Source organism: Danio rerio, chromosome 4 (assembly GCF_052040795.2).
Source record: "Danio rerio strain M-AB ecotype USA chromosome 4, GRCz13ab, whole genome shotgun sequence".
NCBI lineage: Eukaryota > Metazoa > Chordata > Actinopteri > Cypriniformes > Danionidae > Danio > Danio rerio.
Genome location: NC_141024.2, coordinates 49,285,508 through 49,307,893, shown reverse-complemented (window position 1 = coordinate 49,307,893; position 22,386 = coordinate 49,285,508). Strand labels below are relative to the sequence as shown.

General features: G+C 42.4%; 1 protein-coding gene across 1 annotated transcript in view; it reads left to right on the top strand.

Annotated features, from left to right (window-relative positions):
* The window catches only part of LOC137490965 (protein NLRC3), a 766,684-nt gene that overhangs the window by 734,986 nt on the left and 9,312 nt on the right, over positions 1 to 22,386 (top strand). The window contains exon 7 of the mRNA XM_088650120.1: positions 20,336 to 20,509. Within this exon, the coding sequence (XP_088506246.1) occupies positions 20,336 to 20,509 (174 nt within the window). The remainder of the gene's footprint in view (positions 1 to 20,335; positions 20,510 to 22,386) is intronic.

Below are 22,386 nucleotides of genomic sequence, written 5' to 3'. Positions count from 1 at the left end.
CATTCATTTATTCATTCATTGATCACAGTAGACACACATCAGTCTGCACTGAAGACTGAAGTTTAGTAAATCACTGACCTGCTTCAACAGATTCATACAAACAGGTGTGTGAGTGTGTGTGAGTGTGTGTGTGTGTGTGTGTGTGTGTGTGCGTGTGCGTGCGCGTGTGTGTGCGCGTGTGTGTGTGCGCGTGTGTGTGCGCGTGTGTGTGTGCGCGTGTGTGCGTGCGTGTGTGTGTATGCGTGTGTGTGTGCGCGTGTGTGTGTGTGCATGTGTGTGTGCGTGTCAGGGTTTTTGGTTAATTTCTCATGTAATGTTTTTTATTCGCCACTAGATGTCGCCATTTCAACTTTTCTTTTTTGGTTACCTGTAATCACCGAGATCAGTTTCACATGTTCCTTGTTTAGTTGTTTGTATAAAAGTAACCCTTTTTTCCTCTGTTCTTTGCTCGGTTATTGTTGACCCATGCCTGTCACCTACAGTGAGTTTTTCCTTCTTGTTGATTTAAGCTAGTCTCTTGTATCTAATATTCCTTGGAGCTTTTTGGATTTTTTCTGTTCAGAAGTTTTTGCCTGTGGACTTCCGGTGTGGCGGCGAAGCTGATGGCTGTGTGAAAGAACCTCTCTTAATCGGTTGATTCAAAATCCCCTAGAAGATTCACGCAAGAAAACGAAGACAAACTGAAAATTAACATGGAAGGGGAGAAGCACAAAAGGGGTAAAAACAAGGTAGGCTCGAAGCGGGAAAAAGGAGAAATAACCGATGATACTGACGGCGGTGAAGAGAGCCGCGAAAATAATGGCGGTGCTGGTAAGGCCAACGTGGAAGCAGCTAACTCGGATATAAGTGCTATTAGAGATGACATCCGAGCATTCAGAGCGGATCTTAAAAATGATATGGATGACTTTCGACTCTCTCTTCGGGAAGATATGCGTAAGGAGCTGATCGAATTTAGGGGGGAAATTAATCAGAAACTTAAAAATCTCTCAGACGATCTACAAGCCGCCAACTCCAGAATGACTGAAGCAGAAGAACGTATAACTGATATTGAGGAATGGGACGCGGCGGCTGGTGACGCTCTCTTTAGAATGTTAGAGAGTCAGAAAGAGTTGCAAACAAAGTTAACCGATTTAGAATCTCGCTCGAGGCGCAATAACCTCCGTATCTACGGAATCCCGGAGGGATTCGAGGGAAGCAACCTGATGGAGTTCGTAACGAGACTTATTAAAACGGAGCTCGACCTGCCACTAACAGACTTGGAGATCGGTATACAGCGATGCCACAGAGCACTTGCCCCGAAGCCCCCCCGCGATGCACCGCCGAGATCACTGGTAATTTGCTTTCTACAACACAGAGTAAAAGAACAGGTGCTACACACTGCATGGAAAAAGAAAGAAGTCCGACTTGAAGGAAAGAGGATTTATTTTGACCACGATTATCCTCCGGAGATATTAAAGAAAAGAAAGGCATACGCGGGGATATTAAAAGAGCTCAAAATAAAAGGGATTCGGTTCCAAACTCCACACCCGGCCAAACTGAAAGTTTTCTTTGGAGATGGCACCCAGATCTACGAGAGCGCGGCAGAAGCTGCAAAAGATTTGAAGAAAAGAGGATTTTCTGTGGGAAATGTGGAACAAGACCCCGAAGAACCGAAACGCCGAAGTCTCCCTAACGTTACCTGGGAAAGAGCAAGCACAAAACGTCATCGCAAATCAGTGGACCAAGAACGGATTAGGGAGAAGTTACAGAACTTTCATCGCGTCGCACATGAATCGTCTGAAAAGTGAATATATTATTCTCACCGAGAAATAACGTAAGTGACTGCATAAAAGACATTTGGACGATACTATTACTAAGCCTTTAACCGAACACTGAGGAGCTGAATGCTTATTAAGGCATATGACGCGTTACTCCCTTCGGACAATAACATATTTTGAAAAAAAGCAATCGATGGAGCAGTTATTTTATCTCCTATATTTTCGTTTAAGTTTGATTATATTATTGAGCCTACCAAGGATGAATAGAGAAACCGATTAAGCAAGAGCAGATTTTTCTGATAAACTTTTCTTTTGCACCAAAGAGAGGCCCTTGACGGTCACAGGGACATTCTCTCAACTAGAAGGTTATAACTATAACCTGGGACTTGGAAGCCCTTTTTTCTCATACAGTTTGTCTTGTTATGAATGTTCATACTTTGTTTGTTAGGTTGTTGTTGGAAATGTTTTATAAAAGTGAGCGGTTTAAAATGAATATATATGCGTGGTCAGGAATATAAATTAGTCACGTTGAATGTCAATGGCATACATAGTCCAATTAAAAGAAGTAAGATAATTGCGAAAATGAAACAAGAAAAAATACAAATAATTAATTGGCAGGAGACACACCTATCACCTCAGGAACACGAGAAATTAAAGAGATTTGGCTTTCAAAATACTTTCTATTCATCGCATAAATCAGGACGTAAGAGGGGGGTAGCTATTCTGATTCCCAATTCAGTGAACTTTGAACTTATATCAGAAATTAAAGATAAAGAGGGTAGATATATTTTAGTTAGGGGGAAATTAGATAATAAAGAAATTACATTATTTAATGTGTATGCTCCACCAGGAAGTACCAAAACATTCTTTAAGAAAATATTTAATTTGATAGTCACAGAGTCACACGGTACTTTGATAGTAGGTGGGGACCTAAATGTTCACATTGAACCCAGACTTGATGCAACTGGTCCCAACAGAAAGAAAACTTCAAATGCTAAAATGATACAAAGACTGCTTAAAGAACTTGGCATGTTCGATATATGGAGAGAGTTTCACCCTAAGGAAAAACAGTTTACCTTCTATTCAACATGTCATGCAATGTACTCAAGAATTGATTATTTATTCATGAATAATTCAGATAGACATAGAATTAAAAACTGTAGTATAGGGATTAGAGATATTTCTGACCACTCCGGGGTATATCTAACCTTATATTTAGATAACCAGCAAAAAGAGACACTCTGGAGACTTAACACAGCAATTTTGAATGATAAAACTATACAGAAACAAATTCAGACTGAGTTTGATCTATATATCCAAAGCAATGACAATGGAGAAGTGTCTCCGAGTACCTTATGGGATGCTGCGAAGGCAGTAATTCGTGGTAAAATTATTTCCCTCACTGCTTATCGTAAAAGAGAAAAACAGAAAAAATTATTAAACCTCCAAAAGGAAATAAAAAATCTGGAAACAAAACATATTAAACAAAAAGAACCACAAATATTGATAAGATTAAATAAAATTAAACAAGACCTAAATAAAATATATGATGAAGAAATAGAAAAACAATGTAAATTCGCTAAACAAAGATATTATGAGATAGGACCTAAAGCAATGAAATTATTATCCTGGAGGATACGAAAACAACAGTCTAAAAACACAATCTATAAAATAAGGAATCCTAAAACTCAAAAGGTGTGTACTGAGTTAAAAGACATTCAGAAATCTTTTGAACTATATTACAAAGACTTATACACCCAACCAACTAGAGCAGAAACTGGGATTATAAAGAGTTTTTTGGATTCACTAGACCTACCGTCAATAGGGGAACAACAGAATAAAGCATTGTTAACTGAAATAACTATAGAAGAATTGGATAGTGCTATATCAAAACTGAAAGCAAATAAAACACCAGGAACTGATGGATATCCATCAGAGATGTATAAAACATTCAAACCTCAAATAACACCCATGCTCCTCAAATGCTTTAATTATGTACTAAGAGGTGGAGAAATTCCACAATCTTGGCAGGAAGCTGTGATTTCAATTATTCCAAAGCAGGGAAAGGATAAGAATGAATGTAGCTCATACAGACCAATTTCTGTCTTAAATGTGGACTACAAGCTATTTGCTTCTATATTATCTAAGAGACTGGAGGTTGTCATTTCTGAATTAGTAGATTTAGACCAAACTGGTTTTATACAAAACAGACAGACGCAGGATAACTTAAGAAGAACATTACAAATAATGAGTCATATTACAACAGAAAATATAAGTGCAATGTTGTTAAGCCTAGATGCTGAAAAAGCATTTGATTCTGTTGGATGGGATTACTTGTATCAGGTTCTGGCAAGATTTGGCTTTAACAATAAATTTATTGAATGCATTAAAGGGCTATATCTATCACCAAAAGCTAAAATAAAAATTAATGGCCATCTGTCCAAAACTATTTACTTGGAAAGAGGGACACGCCAGGGCTGCCCTTTAAGTCCTACTTTATTTGCATTGTTTATCGAACCCCTGGCCCAAGCAATAAGAGAAGAGCCAGAAATAAAAGGGATCGTAATTAAAAAAGAGGAACATAAGATCTGTATGTATGCAGACGATGTTCTCCTGTTTTTGGCAAATCCTAAATCTAGTATTCCTAAATTAATGTCCCTCCTAAACACAATTAACTTCTATTCTGGATATAAGATAAATATTCAAAAAACGCAAACTCTTACTTACAATTTTAGACCAAATTTAGAAATGAAAAAACAATATAATTTTAAATGGAATTCTATTTCACTAAAATATTTGGGAATAAACTTAACAAAAGACTTGTCAACACTTTTTGACAGTAACTACGGCCCCATTTATAAAGAGATAAAATCTGATATTGCAAAATGGACTCTCCTACCATTAGACATGAGCAGCCGGATAGAAGCAATTAAAATGAACGTGGTTCCACGGTTACTTTATCTTTTTCAATCATTACCTCTGGAAATACCCCAAAAACAATTTAATGAATGGGATAGGATGATCTCAAGGTTTATCTGGAATAGTAGAAGACCTAGGATAAAGTTCAAGACACTGCAATTGAGAAAAGAAAATGGTGGAAGAGCCCTTCCATGTCTTCAGGACTATTTTTTTGCTGCACAATTAAAACCTTTACTATGTTGGTGTATACAAAGCTATGAGTCTAAATGGAAAACACTAGAAACTACACAAATAGATCAACCTTTACAATCCTTACTTGGTAATAAAAATCAAGCAGAAAAGTACTACAGTAGATTGAGTACTTGGACCGTGTTTTCTTTGAAGTTATGGTTTAGAATACTGAAGAAATTACAATTAGAAAAGCATAATGGGATATTAAGTTGGATAGCATTCGACCCGGACTTTCAACCGTGTACACTAGATAAGAGATTTAAACAGTGGGTTTGGAGAGGAATCACATCATTCAGTTCGGTGACCTCTAATGGACACTTTATGAGTTATCAGACTTTATCAGATACATTTGGCCTGGACAAGCAGGACTTTTACAGATACTTGCAAGTTAGAGATTACTTTAATAAAAAAATTAAAAATAAAATTAAGGATGATTCTAATTTGATCACAGTATTTGCGGACGCATACATAAAAGAAGAAAACAAAAAACTGGTCTCTAAATTATATGAATGCATACAAAACAGTAAGACTCATTCATCAATTTACATAAAACAAAAATGGGAGAAAGAGTCAAACCAACAAATAACAGAAGAAGACTGGACAGATATGTGTGTCACACATGCAAAAACCACAAACTCGAGAGCTTGGAGAGAGTTTGGATGGAAAAATTTGATGAGGTTCTTCATAACTCCTAGACTGTCTGCATTGCGTACAGGTGTTGAAAGTTTGGGCTCTTGTTGGAGACAATGTGGAACCTCAATGGCTAACCATTTTCATGTTTTTTGGGCTTGCCCAAAAATACAAACCTTCTGGAGTGAAATAGCGACTGAAATAAAAAAGATAATCGGAGAAGAATTGGACTACTCATTTATAACATTATACCTTGGGAAAATACCAGAAGTTTTTCCAACTATTGACAAGTACCTAATTCAAATCCTTTTGGTAAGTAGCAGAAAAGCCATAACTCGAAAATGGTTGCATGCTGACCCTCCGACAAGGGCTCAATGGATAGGAATTGTAAAGGAAATACACTGTATGGAGAGACTCACTTTTAATCTAAGATTTGACTTAAAAAAGTATACCAAGTACTGGAAAAAATGGTCTGAATATGTCATTGTAAATAATCTGTGATAATGTATGTCAAACGTATCATGACTTGATTTTGTAACTCTTCCAACAACCACTTTTGTTCTGTTTTTTTTTTTTTATTATTATTTTTTTTATTATTTATCTATTTATTTTGATGAGGTTAATTTAATATTTTTATACATGTGTGTATGTAGATATACATGGGTTGTATTGGCCTATATAAGTTTGTATACATATGTATATTTATGTATATATGTATTTTTTTATTTGTTTTGTTCCTACTGGTTATGTTCCTAAAAAATCAATAAAAACTAAGTAAAAAAAAAAAAGAAGTTTTTGCCTGTCTAAGTTGATGTACCTTTTGAAACCTGAAGTTTCCTGTTTTTGTTTACTTGAATTTTTTGAAACCTGAAGTTTCCTGTTTTTGTTAACTGTTTTTCGTCTTCCATTTTGAAGATTGTTTTTTGTTGCTAATAAAACTCCTCAAGGAACCTGATAGTGTCTCATTGCTGGGTTCTTCAACTACCAGTGGCTCAGTGGTAAGGAGTCCACACTCACACGCCAGGGACCCGGGTTCGATCCCCGAGCCTGACAGAATAACTGAGCCAACATGAACCCAGAGACTCCAGGTTCCCAGCAGCTTCTAGCCACTGTGGCTCAGCATGAGTCCACAATTCAACGACATGAGAATGCCTTTGCCCAACAAGAAACTTTAATGGTTCAACACTCTCAGTTACTTGCAGATCTTATGGCTTCTGTTCGTCAACTCTTTGACAAGGTCCATGTTGATTCAACCCCAGCTCCAGCTGCTGCTTCGATACCTCTGCCAGAGTCCCGAGTAATCTCCCCTATGATAGAACCTCGCCTACCACCAGCACAACGTTTCTCAGGTGACCCCAGTGCTTGTGATGGCTTTCTAACACAATGTTCTCTAACTTTTGAACTGCAGCCTTCATCTTTCCCCTCAGACCGTGCCCGTATTGCATATGTCATCACCCTGTTATCTGGTAAGGCCCTCTCCTGGGCCACTGCGGTCTGGAAGGCGAAGGCACCCTTCTGTTCAAGTTACAAGGCGTTTGAACAAGAATTCAAACGGGTGTTCGATCACCCCATCAGTGGTCGGCAAGCCTCAAAAAGACTCCTAACGCTACGACAAGATACTGGCAGTGTGGCAGAATATGCCATAAAATTTAGAACAATGGCAGCTGGAAGTGGTTGGAACAATGAAGCCCTCATGGTCTGTTTTCAAAATGGGTTATCTGAGACAATCCAGGATGAACTGGCTACCCGGGAACCATCTCTGGATCTCGAGAACCTCATGGAGCAAGCCATCCGTTTGGACAATCGACTGAGGGAGAGATATTTTAACCACCCCAAGCCCTCCTTCGGGGTGCCCACTCCAGCACCTACCCCCACATCACAGGTATCTCAATTCAGTGCAGAACCTATGCAATTAGGCAGAACTCGGCTTTCCCCCACGGAGAGAGACCGCCGCATGAGGGAGCAGCTTTGTCTATACTGCGGTTTATCTGGCCATTTTCGTTCCACCTGCCCTCAGCTTTCGGGAAACGCCCAGTCCCGTACAGGCCAGGAAGGACTGTAACGGGAGTTACATGCAATAACTCTCCTTCCTCAAGTGGTCTTTTTCTCCCCATTACGCTCTCCTGGGCAGACCAACAGTCCCAATTTCAAGCCTTTGTAGACTCTGGTGCTGCTGGAAACTTTTTAGATCTCACCTTAGCAAAAACCCTCAATATCCCCAGTGAACTCCTTCCTGACCCATTAACAGTTACTGCACTAGATGGTCGACCACTTGCTCCGGGAGAGGTGACACACCTTACGTCCCAACTCTGTCTCTCCATCAATCAACATCAAGAGAGGATCTGTTTTCACCTCATCCATTCACCAGATTTTCCAGTTATCCTTGGTCACCCCTGGCTCCTTCAGCATAACCCATATATTGATTGGCCCACTAGCACAGTTTTGGGTTGGAGTCCCACATGCCAAACCACCTGTCTGAGTCAGAAATCCCTTCAACCTTCTTTCGAGTCTCAAGAACCCCTAGATCTGTCCCGAGTCCCAGCCCAGTACCACCATCTTAAAGCAGTTTTCAGTAAGAGGAGAGCTACTGTCCTACCCCCGCACCGTCCTTACGACTGTGCCATTGATCTTCTGCCAGGTTCCTGTCCCCCTAGAGGTGGAATCTTTTCCTTGTCCCTTCCTGAGCGGACTGCCATGGATCTCTACATTGAGGAATCCCTCGCAGCTGGAATCATTCGACCATCCACCTCCCCTGCGGGCGCTGGGTTTTTCTTTGTGGGGAAGAAGGATGGTGGGTTACGCCCCTGCATAGATTACAGAGGTCTCAATAAGATCACGATCCGCAATCGTTACCCTTTACCACTGATGTCCACAGCTTTTGAAATGCTGCAAGGGGCTTCCATCTTCACCAAACTTGATTTACGCAATGCTTACCACCTAGTGCGTATCAGACAAGGCGATGAATGGAAGACCGCCTTTAACACGCCCACAGGGCACTATGAATACCTGGTTATGCCCTTTGGACTGACCAACGCTCCTGCGGTTTTTAAGCCCTGATTAATGATGTGCTCCGTGACATGCTAAATAAGTTTGTGTTTGTCTACTTGGATGACATTCTTATTTTCTCAAACTCCTTCCAAGAACATGTGCAGCATGTACACAAGGTCCTTCGTCATCTGCTAGATAACCATCTATACATCAAACCAGAGAAGTGCCAGTTTCATGTCTCCCAGGTGAAATTCCTGGGTTTTGTTATTGAACCAGGACAAATCCAGATGGACCCTCAAAAGATCCAGGCAGTGGTGGATTGGCCCTCGCCTTCCTCGGTCAAGGAGGTACAGCGGTTTTTGGGGTTTGCAAATTTTTATCGAAAATTCATTTTGAACTTTAGCACTGTGGCAGCCCCTTTATTTGCCCTCACCAAGGGGAACATGATCAGGTTTCGGTGGGGACCTGAAGCTGAAGAGGCATTCAAGATTCTTAAGAAGCTGTTCACTTCAGCACCTATCCTTCTTATCCCCAATGCTGATGAACCCTTCACTGTAGAGGTTGATGCCTCTGAGGTGGGCGTTGGAGCAGTGCTATCGCAAAGGGGTGAAGATAAAAGGCTTCATCCTTGTGCTTTTCTCTCTCACCGTCTCACCCCTACTGAGAGAAATTACCATGTGGGAGATAGGGAGCTGTTAGCCGTGAAACTGGCTCTCGAGGAATGGAGACACTGGCTCGAGGGGGCAAAACACCCATTCCAAGTTCTTACTGACCACAAGAATTTAGAATATATCCAACAGGCCAAACGACTTAATCCCCGCCAAGCACGTTGGTCTCTATTCTTTAACCGATTCCACTTCACACTCACCTATCGTCCAGGATCTAAGAATCTGAAACCTGATGCACTGTCCCGAGTTTATGTGAAGTTCCCACAAGAGGACTTTATCAGACCGATTGTCCCCAGCTCTAAGATAGTAGCCCCCATCAGGTGGGAGCTGGAGGGTTTGATAAGGAAGGCCCAAACCAAGGACCCAGAGCCAGGTGGTTGTCCTCCCAACTGTTTGTATGTCCCTAGAGTTGTTCGATCGAAAGTCCTCATGTGGGGACACTCGTCACAGTTTACTTGCCATCCAGGCTCTGCCCGTACCCTTGAATTCCTGCAAAGACGATTTTGGTGGCCAACCATCAAGGAAGATGTGATGGCATTTGTTAAGGCCTGCCCCACTTGCAACCAAAACAAAAGTTCCCATCAGCCACCTCAAGGATTTCTCCACCCACTCTCCATACCTCACAGACCATGGTCTCATATATCTATGGATTTTATCACTGGACTTCCCCCATCCCAAGGAAACACCACTATTTTAGTCATAGTGGACCGATTCTCAAAGGCCGCCCGCTTCATTCCCCTGTCTAAACTTCCCACGGCCAAAGAGACGGCCGAACTAGTCATGAACCATGTGTTCAGAGTCTTTGGCATTCCCCAGGACATCGTCTCAGATCGGAGACCTCAGTTTTCCTCCCGATTCTGGCAAGCGTTCTGTCAATCCCTAGGGACCACTACAAGCTTATCCTCCGGTTTCCACCCAGAATCAAATGGACAAACAGAAAGACTCAACCAAGACCTCGAAACCACCCTTAGATGCATGACAGCAAACAATCCCACCACTTGGTCTCAGTTCATTATGTGGGCTGAATATGCACATAACTCCCTGTGTTCATCAGCTACAGGCATGTCCCCTTTTGAGTGCCAGTTTGGCTATTCCCCCCCACTATTTCCTGAACAGGAGGTGGAAGTAGCAGTCCCCTCGGCCCTCCAGTTTGTTAGACGCTGTCGCCGGACTTGGAAGAAGGCACGTCTCAAACTTCTCAAGGTATCCCAACAGTACCAACACCAGGCTAACCGCAGGCGCAGACCGGCTCCCAATCTGCGTCCGGGCCAAAGAGTCTGGCTTTCCACCAGGAACATTCCCCTACGGGTTGACTCCAGGAAACTATCCCAGAAGTTTATTGGTCCATTCAAGATCGCCAGGAAAGTAAACCCAGTCACCTACAAATTATACTTGCCAAAATCTTTAAAGATAAACCCTACCTTCCACGTGTCTTTACTAAAACCAGTTTTGTCTTCTCCTTTCTTTGTGACAGGTAAACCTCCCCCAAGCAGTCTATACAGTCCGCCGGATACTGGACACCCGTAAAGTACGCAAAACTCGACAGTATCTCGTGGACTGGGAAGGCTATGGCCCTGAGGAGCGTTCCTGGGTCCTTGCCAAGGACATTTTAGATCCGAGACTCATTCGAGACTTTCACGCTCTTAAGATGAAATCCCTCGGCAAGAACGTCAGGAGCCGTTCCTAGAGGGGGGGGTCCTGTCAGGGTTTTTGGTTAATTTCTCATGTAATGTTTTTTATTCGCCACTAGATGTCGCCATTTCAACTTTTCTTTTTTGGTTACCTGTAATCACCGAGATCAGTTTCACATGTTCCTTGTTTAGTTGTTTGTATAAAAGTAACCCTTTTTTCCTCTGTTCTTTGCTCGGTTATTGTTGACCCATGCCTGTCACCTACAGTGAGTTTTTCCTTCTTGTTGATTTAAGCTAGTCTCTTGTATCTAATATTCCTTGGAGCTTTTTGGATTTTTTCTGTTCAGAAGTTTTTGCCTGTCTAAGTTGATGTACCTTTTGAAACCTGAAGTTTCCTGTTTTTGTTTACTTGAATTTTTTGAAACCTGAAGTTTCCTGTTTTTGTTAACTGTTTTTCGTCTTCCATTTTGAAGATTGTTTTTTGTTGCTAATAAAACTCCTCAAGGAACCTGATAGTGTCTCATTGCTGGGTTCTTCAACTACCAGTGGCTCAGTGGTAAGGAGTCCACACTCACACGCCAGGGACCCGGGTTCGATCCCCGAGCCTGACAGTGCGTGTGTGTGTGCGTGTGTGTGTGAAGCAGAACATCTCTATAAACTTGTGGACATCATCTTAATTATTGTTTGTTTGTTGAGATGGACTTATAATAGTAGCAGGATTTCTTATTAACTCAAATTCTAGTTGTATTCGTCACATAAACAGTCATATACAGTCATCTGTCATAAACAGTCATACACAGTGTGATTTGCAGTGAAATGCTTATACAACCTCAAAAATAACACGTAGAGGAATCTAAATTATGGAGGACAATAAGAAGTAAATCACTGACAATCTTAGATATAGCAGTTGTAGCTGTATAATAATGCATAAATAGATGTAGAAAAACAAATATCAAATATTTAAATAACTTTAACTTCAGAAAACAGAACAGAACACTAAAATATAAATTATGAGAAGATCTTAGCTTCAAACTAAATTAGCAGTGCTTGTAACAGAGTGCCTGGTGCAAACAGAGGAAAATGGTGTTCTACAGGTGGTTTCTCAAACCAACTCGCGTGCATGCACACTCAGAACTGCACAACATATGACCAGTGTGTGTGTGAATGTGCATAAATATCCACAAGTGTCTAGGGAGTGTGCAGAGTGCATGAATGTGCAGATGTGTGATGTTCAGAAGTGTCTGTAAATGTGCAGAACGAAAGTCTTTCAGTCCTGTGTGTGGTTCTAAGAGACTCGTTGACTGCAACAGAGAGAACATATTTATTAAACTATACATTTATCACACAATACCCCATAATGACAATGTAAGAAAATAGTTTTTGAAATTGTTGCAGATTTATTAAGAATAAAACACCTGTAAAATCAGATGTACATCAGTATTGACAGGCTTTGCTCAACACTCTGTTGATGCTCCTTTGGCCGTGATTACAGCCTCAAGTCTTTCTGAATATGATGCACAAGCTCTGCTCAGCTGTCTTTGGGAATGTTTGCTCATTCCTCTTTGCAGTTCCTCTCAAGCTCTATCAGGTTGAATGGGAAGCGACAGCGTATCAGATCCCTCCAGAGATGTTCAATAGGGTTTAAGGCTGGGCTCTGGCTGGGCCACTCAAGCACATTCACCAAGTTGTTGTTGTTGTGCCGCTCCATTGATGTGTTGGCGGTGTGCTTTGGGTCATTGTCCTGCTGTAAGATGAAGCGTCGCCCCAGTCTGAGGTGGAGAGCACTCTTGTGCAGGTCTTCATTCAGGATGTCTCTGTACATCGCTGCATTCATCTTTCCCTCTATCCTGACTAGTCTTCCAGCTCCTGCTGCTGAAACACATCCCCACAGCATGATGCCAACACCACCATGCTTCACTGTAGGGATGCTGTTAGCCTGCTGATGAGCACTGCCTGCTTTTCTCCAAACGTAATGCCTGGCGTTCACTCCAAACAGTTCAGTTTGAGTCTCATCAGAGCAGAGAGTTCAGTTTCTGATGCTCTGAGAGTCCTTCAGTGTGCCTGGAGACAATCCTGTCTCGGAGCTCTACAGACAATTCCTTGGTCTTCATGCTTGGTTTGTGCTTTGACATGCACTTTCAACCCTGGGCCCTTAAATAGACAGGTGTAGCCTTTTCAGCTGAATTGAGCACAGGTGAACTCCAATGAAGCTGCTGAAACATCTCAAGAATGACCAGTGAAAACGCTCTGGTTAATAAAGTAACCCTCGTTCCCCGAGGAGGGGAATGGAATTGCTATTGGTAGATTTGATTTAGAAAATCCACGAATTGGGAGGATTTGGTTCAGAAGCCACTTGTCTGAAAGAGTATGGAACGGGCCAATAAATGCCAATGAATTGGCAGTGTAAGCTTGCGCAGGTGTGCTTCATTGCCAATTAACCCTGCATATAAGCACAGGTGGAGCAAGCATTTGCTATCCTTTTAAGCTGAAGAGACTTTGCTAACAGCTAAGGGACAGTCATTATGGCGATGGTAAATAGCATTTCCGTTCCGTTATTAGCGTTTCCGTTATAGTAACCAGAGCCTTCCCCTTCGGGTGGGGAACTCCAATGCTATTGGTGGATTTAATTTTGAAAATCCACGAATTGGGAGAACTAGGAAAAACGCCATAATGACTGCACCTTACCTCCAATGCCTCCAATGAGAGGATAGTCAAGCAAGCGTGACGCACCCACATCATGGGAGGCGCAGCCCTCCAACGTGTCCCTGGCCCTTACTTATCCCACTTCAACAGAAGTTTTATGGATTTAGGTATATTTTTTGGATAGTTGCGAGCGTCTAGATAATTCTAGGAAAATACAACAGTACGTTGGGAAGCGTGCAGTCCCGATAGGGAGGATGCTGTGGAGGCCACCTGCTACCCAATGGGGGAGATAAGATGGCTAAAATACAATTGGACTAGCCCTAAGAAGGGGAGTGTGCATAAAGAAGGTGGTTAGCGGAGAGGGAAGACACGGGTCCACCCGAGAGGGGGGACTGAACCGTGGCGGAATAGGCATATGGCATCACCTAGTGGGGATCACGCATAGCGTGCACCTATACCCAAAACGCGGGCTGACCAGCGAGCAGACCTACAACGTAGTGGGCCAGCAAGTGACTCCTCCGCTGAGTCAGTGCTGGGGGCCACGGAGGAATCTGCAGGGCTCACTAAACGGGGAACTTTACTGACAGATAAAAAGGCGCACATATCTCCGTGTTAGGGAGAATCACGCAGCAAGCGTGTTTCAACACCCTACTGAATTGTTTCCTCAATCACCAAAGGGTTACCTAATACCCTTGAGGAAACCGGCTCCACTCGCAGATTGTAAAACCCTGCAAATGTGTTTGGTGTTGCCCAGCCCGAAGCTCTACAGATGTCTGTTAGAGAGGCGCCGCGTGCGCGCGCCCGAGAAGATGCGAAGCTCCGAGTGGAGTGTGCACGCACTCCCGGGGGACACGGCTCACCTCGGCTCTGATAAGCGAGTGAAATGGCATCCACAATCCAGTCAGATAATATTTGTTTCCCTGCTGCCGACTGCCATAACAGACAAAGAGCTGCTCAGTTTATCTAAATTACTGAGTACGGTCCAAATAGATGCGCAGAGCGCGAACTGGACAAAGTAAAGAAAGAGCTTGGTCTGCCACCTCCGGGGGCAGCACTTGCAGGTTCACTACCTGATCTCTAAAGGGTGTGGAAGGAACCTTGGGCACATAACCCGGGCGGGGTCTCAGGATAATGAGTAATTACTGAGAGTAATCCGGCGCAAATTCCAGGCACGAGTCACTGACCAAAAATGCCTTCTGGTCCCCGACCCTCTTGAAGGAGGCCAACGCGACCAGCAGAGCTTTCTTCAGGGACAGAAGTCTTAGAGATACTGATTCGAGGGGCTCAAAGGGATCTGTGCGCAAGCTTGTGAGAACGAGGGCGAGATCCCAAGAGGGCATGAGAGGGGGGCGAGATAGATTAGTTCGCCTAGCACCTCTGAGGAACTGGATGATGAGGTTATGCTTTCCGACGGTGCCGCCAGCTACCGCGTTATGATGAGCGGAGATCGCAGCCACGTAAACCTTGAGAGTGGAGGGCGACAGCCTGCTGTCCAGCTTCTCTTGAAGGAAAGAGAGCACAATGCTGATCTGGGAGACGCACCATTCAGTGAATAGACTCCACTTCAGGGCGTAGGCGCGCCTCGTGGAGCTGGGGGATGAATCAACTCCAACCCCATGGCCGAATCAGCCCGGGAAAGCACGGCTAACATGTCCGCCTCAGGATCCGTTTTGACGGCGCTCACCTGCCCGGAGGGGGCGAGCGGGTCTGGATCTTCGTCGGACAATGAAAGCCCACCCTCCGACGCCGCGGTGGACGTCTGATCTCCAGTGTCAGCGAGCGTGAGAGCTACTATCTGGTTAGACGGATCACTCACACTGCCCGAAGCTTGGATGGAGTGCCTGGGGGAGCGGGAGGTCCGCGAGCCCTTGGGTGGCGGATTATCTCCCGCTGGGACCCTCAGATCTGCCCGAGCACCTGCTGCAGAGCAGGGGACAGCTGGGGTGGTTTGCTCTCTTACGCAAGCTAGCCCCAATCTTAGCTGCGTAACGGTTATGGCATCGCAGTGACGTCATGAACCGCCCGCGAACAGCGCATTAACATGCTGGCCCGTTCCATACTCTTTCAGACAAGTGGCTTCTGAACCGAATCCTCCCAATTGGTGGATTTTCTAAATCAAATCCACCAATAGCATTGGAGTTCCACACCCGAAAGGGAACAGAATGTACAGAGCTCAATGTATTGTCATTATGGGGGATTGTGTGTAGAATGTTGAGGAAATTAATAAAGTTACTCCATTTTGGAATAAAGCTGTAACATAAACACATGTGGAAAATGTAAAGCCCTAATAACACTTTCCGGATGCAATATTGATTTGTTTTTGAATCTAATTCATTTATATATTTGATCAAGTAACAGATCACAGTTAATGTGAATCTTAAATAAACATGCATATAGAATGCTGACATGAAGTTGCATTTTCAATGACATACATGACAAGCATTTATATAATTAGTATTGTCAGTTATTTAAAGTGTAATAAAGGGTTTTACATGTCTTTGTCTTGATGGAGCTCTTGTTATAAAAACTGTTGGGTAATTATTAGTTTACATTTCTGAGCTAAATCTCCGAAACTGTCCAATGGTGTGACCGTCTCAAGCATAGTTCAGTAAATTACAGCTCTTATGACTTAAATAAACAGCTCAGGATTTATTTTACAGTAGCTGTTTTAGTAAATGGCAGGCATGTTTATCATCCATGTATTTCTAAAATCAGGAGGTTGTTGTCAGGGAGCTATATGCGCATTATAAATCAGGCAATTACACTAATTGCTTTAATCAGTTGAAGGACCCTACGCTCCTGCACATTCTCAGGTTTAGCCTCAGGATTATATATAATTTACATATTTATCCTTCTGGAACCACTGTACAGTTCTTGAGTTTTGTTGTTTGATGTGACGTTCATTCATTCAGAATGTCCAACAGGTTTAGGAGAAGAAAATATTATTTATAATTTCATGTAAAGTAAATAGCACTATATGAAGTGCTTTTGCCTTACAGCAATTTGATGTAAAGAATTATAATGTTGTGTACGTGTATCTGTTTTATTTTCATTCTATATCAAGCCTCCATTAGACAGGTGCAGGTTTGCTAAAACACTTAAACAAATGCATTTGGTTGTCCAATGTAATTGTGATAAAATATTATAAAATGTCCAACAATGAAGATAAATCTCAGTAAGTCTTCATTGTTAAGAAGTGTTTCTCTTCATTTTTGCTGTCACACCACAGGACATTTTCTGTTTCGGTAAAGTAAAAGGTAAATCAGTAAAGGAACTGATGAAGTTAGTCATCCTTATATTGATTCAAACATCAGACTTTAACAACAAAAGCATTTTTGTAAAGAGGAGTCTGACACGGAGGGATCCATTTGCAGTATATTTATTAAACAGTTTAATCACAATCATACAAACGCACTTGGGTGCAAACTCACATCAAACTTAGTTAGTTTGGGTCTAAGGGATGGCTTACAAGGGGTGTGATAGCAGGCATGGGTCAGAGGCAGGCGGCGTGGTTCAGAGGCAAGATAACAGGCTGGGTTCAGGGCAGGCTGCGTGGATCAAAGTCAAGGTATAAGTTGGGCTCGAAACTGAAGATGCTTCTAACTGAACAGCGCATCATCGATGACGCAAGAGTGCTTAGGCGCGAATGCAATGTAAGTGCAGGCTGTCAGGAGAGACGGGAGGGGGGACAAGCGTGCTTCGGCCCGATTCAAGGCAACTGTACATAGTGTGAGCATGCCCCAAGTCATCGTCGGTGTAACGAAGTGGCTGACACAGAGGGATCCCTTTGCAGTATTTTTATTAAACACAGTTTAATAACAAATAGCATACAGATGTTGTGCGTGCGAAAACTCACATCAAACACAGTAGTATGTTATCGTTGGGCTGGCGGCAGGTAAACACAGGATGAGTATGCAGGTGTAACGGGTTATAATATCACCTGTGATATTGTCTTTTTCATTAAAATCTGTTTGATTGTTTTAGTGATTTTATTTTGACATTTTCTATCCAATATATGTGAATTTAGTATTGAGACTTTTATTTTGAATTTTGATTTCGGCGGCGCGTCGACGCCATTTTAGATTACTCGCGCGCCTCTCGCCAGTTCACTTTGCACTGGCTGGGGAGAGGTAGGTGTTTTGCTGAGCTCCTCGTTTTCTGAGTAAATTAAGTATCTAAAGTGTATAAAATGTTTCCATTTAATGCTGTTGGTACTGTTTAGATGTATTACAATGTTCTGTTGTATGATTTAAGTGTGGATGAATCAGGAATGTGTAGTTATATAGTATGGATGTGATACATTTTGTATTAGTGTAAATCTGTGATAACAGCAACTAAAAGACATTATGTTATACAGGAATATACTGCTGTTATATGACCCACAAGAGATTTAGCTACTGTTTGATGTCAATCCACAGGTATTTCCATTTTATCATCTCAGTGTTTTATGTTCATTTATTGATTTTTATTGATATTTACAGTAGGTTTCATTATGTTAACGATAGAATTTTTCCTGACTGTTAAAGTTAAGTAGCAGTTCACTTTGCACTGGCTGGGGAGTGGAATATACTGCTGTTATATGACCCACAAGAGATTTAGCTACTGTTTGATGTCAATCCACAGAGCTATGGTGGCCAGTCCATGTTGGGCTTGAATAAACCTTCTCCAGTGAATGAAGTAGCGCGTGTCCTTGTCTTCCTTACACACAACGCAGAGGCCAGTAACAGTGGACGAAAGCAGACCGGTTACACAGGCATGGGTCAGAGGCAGGCGGCTAGTATCAGAGTCGGTAAGCAGGCTAGAGTTCAAGGCAGGCGGCGTGAATCAAAGTCGGGATTCAGGCAAAGGTACAAGGCGGGCGGCAGGCAGGACTGGGTCAGTAAACGAAGCAAGATCACAACGGGAAAGCAGACAAGGATGAGAAACGCTCAGTAGTGTTAGCCGGTTCAGAACAAGACTTTGCAATGAGTGAGGGTGTGTTTGCTGCTTAAATGTGTGAGCGTGGGTAATCAAGTGGATGCGCTTCAGGTGTGCGGGCTGTCAGTGTATGTGGATGACGTAATGGTTAGATGTCCGGGGATGGTGACCTCTGCTGGCCAGCGAGGGGAATGACTTGGACAGAGTCGGTGACAGTTAAGGCATTGTTTGTTAGAGTGTGAGAAGTTCTTGCATTTCTGACTAGATTAGTTACAGAAAGAAAACCTTCATGATGAAATGTTTTAGCAACACCCTGTCAACATATAATTGCAACACATTTTTTTGTTCTTGAAAGATGCGTAGTTTCCTCCTCTCTGCTGCCATCTTGTTACACTTAACTAGGTTAAGCAACATCCCAAACACTCCTAAATAATTAAGGAGCTGAGACCAAGTCTTAACACTTAAGAACCTTTATTAAGTTTATTAACTTTATTTAAGTCATTCTTAGAATTTTGACACACTTAAGAGTAAAATTTGGTGTTTTCGTCTGGCCAGCATCTTTTATAAACTCCAAACACCGACCACACGTAAAGCAAAACCGTGTTAAGCTGTTCATGTGTTTGCCAACAAACGGGCAAAACAACCCTCGACCACTGTCCATGTTCGGTCACCATAAACTTTGTTTACAGGGTGTTTCAATTCTCCTTAGCTTGAAGGCTAGGGCTAAGGGGAAGGGGTAGATACCCCTGGAAACTGAGATTTTTTTAGGACCACACTCGAAACCAAGACGTAAGAGAATTTCCCAGAATGCACCAGTGAAGGGGTACAAGTGTACTTATTGGATTTACAGTTGATTTCTGCTCACACTGAAGGGAGTTTTTTGTCTGTTTTATGTTCTTGTTGGTCTTTCCTTGTATGTTTGTTGTTAATATGGCTGTAAACTGCAGGTCTTCAGCAGTAATGATCTCATTAACTACACCAGTTTTAAGGCTGATTTATACTTCTGTGTCAAACGCCGGTGTATGCTACGGCGCTGACGCATAGCCCTTCACTGTGGCCGACGCTGTCACTGACGTGCACCTCTCAAAAAATGTAACTACACGTCGCAACAACGCGTAGTGCAAGCTCTGTGATTGGTCAACTTGGTAGCGCTGACGAGTCTGTGCGGGACCGAGAGCCGCGCGAATGGCGCGACACCGATGGAGCGATTGTTTACAAGTGTGGAGTCCCGTGAAGGAGCTCCGGATGGAAAGTTTTGTTCAGTGTTTACCTCATAGTTAAAGTTGTTGCACGTCCGCCGGTTCCTGCCTCAAAATGAGCGAGTTTGAGCCACATGTACATCCAGGATGTGTTCAGGAAAAGCAAAACAGCAGCGAAGAAACTCGACACAGAGGAACATTTACACCTCACTGCCAACTAGCGTTTCAGAAGTGTTAATGCAGACCGACAGAGACAGCAGCAGAAGTATAAATGCACACAGCTACACGCGTTACATGCGCCGTGGGTTACGCCAGTCACTTGATGCAGAAGTATAAACCAGGCTTTAGTGTCACTTTAGCACTCTACAGACTGAACACATGAACATTCAGCAGTGTGAGTAGAACTCTGTATAATCTGCCAGATTAACACATTATTACTGTTATTTGTTCTGTCCTCTACACAGGCTACAGTGCTGTAATCTCACTGTTCAGTGCTGTGAGAGTTTATCTTCAGCTCTACAATCCTCAAACTGTGTGCTGAGAGAGCTGGACCTGAGTATCAATGACCTGCAGGATTCAGGAGTGGAGGAGCTTTCTGGTGGACTGAAGAGTCAACACTGTAAACTGGAGAAACTGAGGTCTAAGTTCAAACATCTGACTGCCTAATTGATTGATTGATTATAATTATAATTTATATCAGATGAATGACTAAAAATCACACTATTTATGTAATCTGTGTTCTTCTTTCTTAGATTTGTCACGTGTAATCTCACTGCTCAGTCCTGTGAGAGTTTGTCTTCAGCTCTGCAATCCTCAAACTGTGTGCTGAGAGAGCTGGACCTGAGTAACAATGACCTGCAGGATTCAGGAGTGAAGAAGCTCTCTGATGGACTGAAGAGTCAACACTGTAAACTGGACACACTGAGGTACAATAAATTCTACCACATATTTCCACATTATAAATGCTACCATAATTAGTTGTAAATATAGTAAAATGCCAAAGTATGATGAGATGAAAGAAATACGTGTGCAGTAATGATTAGTGAAGTTTATTTATAAACTAATTTCGAGAGGATCACATGGATATGATTGTTCACAGCTGTTCTAACTTTAGCTAAGGAATAATTATCCTGATGACAGACTGCGCTGCTCTGCTCATAAGCTACAAAAGCTGCAATCTACAAGCTACAGCAACAACAAGAACTACGATTACTACTATTTCAAAACAACTACAACTCCAACAATTCCATGAACAACATCAAAACCTTCCACTTTAAAGTGCCTTCACAACGCATCTGCTGTGTCTTCAACCCTATTCTCCAGCAAGATGACCGCCAAAACTCCAAAGCCATTGCAATGAAACTGAACCCTCACCGTTCTCCTAGCAGTGCACCTGCAGTAACGTACATAGCATGCATGCATTAAAAGGAAGCTTTGCAAAATAACTGCACCAAACATTTAGACTAAACCTTTACAAATCTTTTGAATAACGAGACTAGCGTGGACAATGATTTTAACCAAAGATACTTGCCTCTCAAGCCTCCTGCCCGTCCACAGATCCATAACATTTAACCTGTTTGCTGGAATGTTCAGCAGAGCAGCAGCTCCAATCATAAACAGTGGCTGTTTCTCAATATGCGTTCTTCAGCGGTCTTGCGTCCTCGTGTTCTCGTGCAACGTCATCATCAGCTGCCCAAGTTCAGTTCCAATACTCAAGACCGCAAGTACGGAGGACGCGTGAAACTTCCCGGATGTGTTCTTGATATCGAGGACGCACTGATGCAGACTTGAGCACCGAACTCGCTCTGGAAGTCCCAGAAGTCATTGCGACTGGAGGTGGGAAGCGCAGCATTTTATTTAGATTTATTATTAAAGTTTGGAGATATTACTTATTTACATCGGGAGTTTCCCTAATTGAAACGGTGAAAGTAAACATTACCATGAACATCTTAATAAAGGAATAAACACATTAAGGGTGTTTGTTTGCTGAAATTCGTATTAACATCTGTTTTATTCATATTGTGCAACATAGATTTATAATATAATTTTATGCAAAATATATATTTTGAAAAGGGGAAAAACAATAAATCGTTGTATGAAGGCTGAAATGTTTAAATAATTTCCATTTAAAACGCGTGAAGGTCACGTGACCATCAGGAAGAACGCAGCATCCCATTTCTCAAAGGACGCATTCTCTGCCCTCGCGGTCTCCTGAGTTCGTTCTTCTGAGGACACCTGGCAAGACCGGTCTCCAGAAGAACACAAGTCCGTTCTCTGCGTTCTTGGAATTGAGAAACAGCCAGTGTTGTTTTTCATCAACAAAATGGCCGCCGGGCTTTTGCACCTTTTGTATGGCCTGATTGACACTCCTTTAAGCCAATAGCTGTAAGGAGAAGCGTTACCATCCAATGAGCTCTAAATAACTGGAGATGGTCCCGCCCTCTCTCTCGACTCTGTTGCATTGACCTTATGAATGAATTGGGCCAGACACGCTTGTGAATTTAGTTAAGATTACAATAAATGTTATTTATGGATTAAAGTAAGCCAATTACTAACATTCCATTCACAGTTTTACTAAATGGTGACATTGCTTTTAAGTCTTATAAAGTTCAGAGTTTGTTGTTGGCAGTTGATATATTTAACAAAAAAAAATCTAAAAGTCATTTAACTTCTGAAAAGATTATTACCCAACCAGTGAATATTAGCCAGCTATTGAAAAACATTAGCACATCGAGCACACAAGTCCAATTGTTTTACGCCAGAGCTCCCAGCAAACTGTGTTGTGTTTTGTGTGTTTTCCTTG